Below are 1528 nucleotides of genomic sequence, written 5' to 3'. Positions count from 1 at the left end.
CATCCTATGTGGAAGCAGTCACAGTATCTGAAATAAAAAAAAAAAAAAGACTGTAAAGAGTCTACAAAAGCATGTGATTATATACTTACCAAGCAACATGCTCTATAAGAAAAGAATTAGGCAATACCCTAATGAAAAAGGACACTGTTTTAGTACAGTTCACACCTCCCTAACCCTCCTGTGGAGCAGTATGGATGGAATAAATTTGCATAAGTACCTATTACCTCCTCAAAGGACTACAGATGCTATAAAAGAAGCCTGCAGAGAATCAATTGGGCAGTAATTGTAGAACACTGAGCTCAGAGGCATCTTCATCATGGCCTGGACCTCTCTTCTTCTACCTCTTCTCTCTCTGTATGCAGGTAAATTTCTCAGCCTGGACCTCAAGTTCACCCTAGATTTTGAATTCAGGCAGAAGTCTAGAGGATTAGTCTTTATGCATTGACCTCTCTTTGTGCTCTTTCTTACAGGTTCTGTGACCAGCTATGAGCTGATCCAACCACCTTCAGCATCAGTCACTCTGGGAAATACTGTCTCACTCTCTTGTGTTGGAGATGAATTACCAAAAAGATATGCTTATTGGTATCAACAAAAGCCAGACCAGTCCATTGTGAGAGTGATATATGAGGATACCAAGCGGCCCTCGGGCATCTCTGACCGATTCTCTGGGTCCAGCTCAGGGACAACAGCCACTCTGACAATCCGTGACGCCCAGGCTGAGGATGAGGCTGATTATTACTGTCATTCGACATATAGTGATGATAAACTTCCACAGTGATTTAGACATATGGGGAAGTGACTCACAAACCCGTTGTCTATATCTTGTATGGTCTTTCTTTAGCCAGAGGTGGACCATAGACCAACCTATAAACATATCTGTGCCTACTTTATCCACATATGAGATTTCTAAGCTAAGCTTTCCTTCAAGTTCTCCAGGAGATTACATAGTGAGTGGATTGCACAGGTTTTGGATACACTGATATAATATTTATTTGGTTAAAGAATAATAAGGGAAAGGTGACATGAGTGAAGAGAAAGGTGAATGAGATATCGATCAAGTTCCATTTCCTTATTTGTATGTGTGAGCCTACATTAGGAAAGTGCTATAAATTACTTCCTTTGGGAGCTCAACTAGGCATTGCTTCTGAAATCCTAGGATGTTATGGCAGACCAGTATGTTGAACAGAGGATTCTAGAATAGTAGATATAAAGGGATCTCAATCAAATTAAACACATCCAATGAAGAGGTTCTTTTATGATATGAGCAGTTATGAGTAGCTGTGAGCATCTCTGCAACAAAAAATCTTTCTACAATGATTTCTTGAAGACAAAGAAACCACGGTAGAAGTCAAGATTGTATCAATAACTCAGTTTAGGGTAGCATCACAAATGATCTTATATTATTACTTGTCTTCTTCCACCCGCCTCATCATAATTGTGTGAGATACATTTGGCTCAATTTTTCTCTTTTAATTTTATTCAAGAAAACAAATATGAAGACCATTAACATCAGGGAACTTGAAGATAC

At 39.1% G+C, this 1528-nt stretch overlaps 1 gene segment (V, D, J or C); it reads left to right on the top strand.

The window, feature by feature from the left end:
- The first annotated feature begins 293 nt into the window (after positions 1-293).
- LOC116897838 lies at positions 294-778 on the top strand. The segment is given in 2 exon segments: positions 294-362; positions 471-778. Coding segments are annotated over 2 exon segments (354 nt in total).
- Positions 779-1528: the final 750 nt, after the last annotated feature.

This window comes from Rattus rattus, chromosome 4 (assembly GCF_011064425.1).
Source record: "Rattus rattus isolate New Zealand chromosome 4, Rrattus_CSIRO_v1, whole genome shotgun sequence".
NCBI classification, from domain to species: Eukaryota; Metazoa; Chordata; class Mammalia; order Rodentia; family Muridae; genus Rattus; species Rattus rattus.
This window is presented reverse-complemented; position numbering and strand designations above follow the sequence as displayed.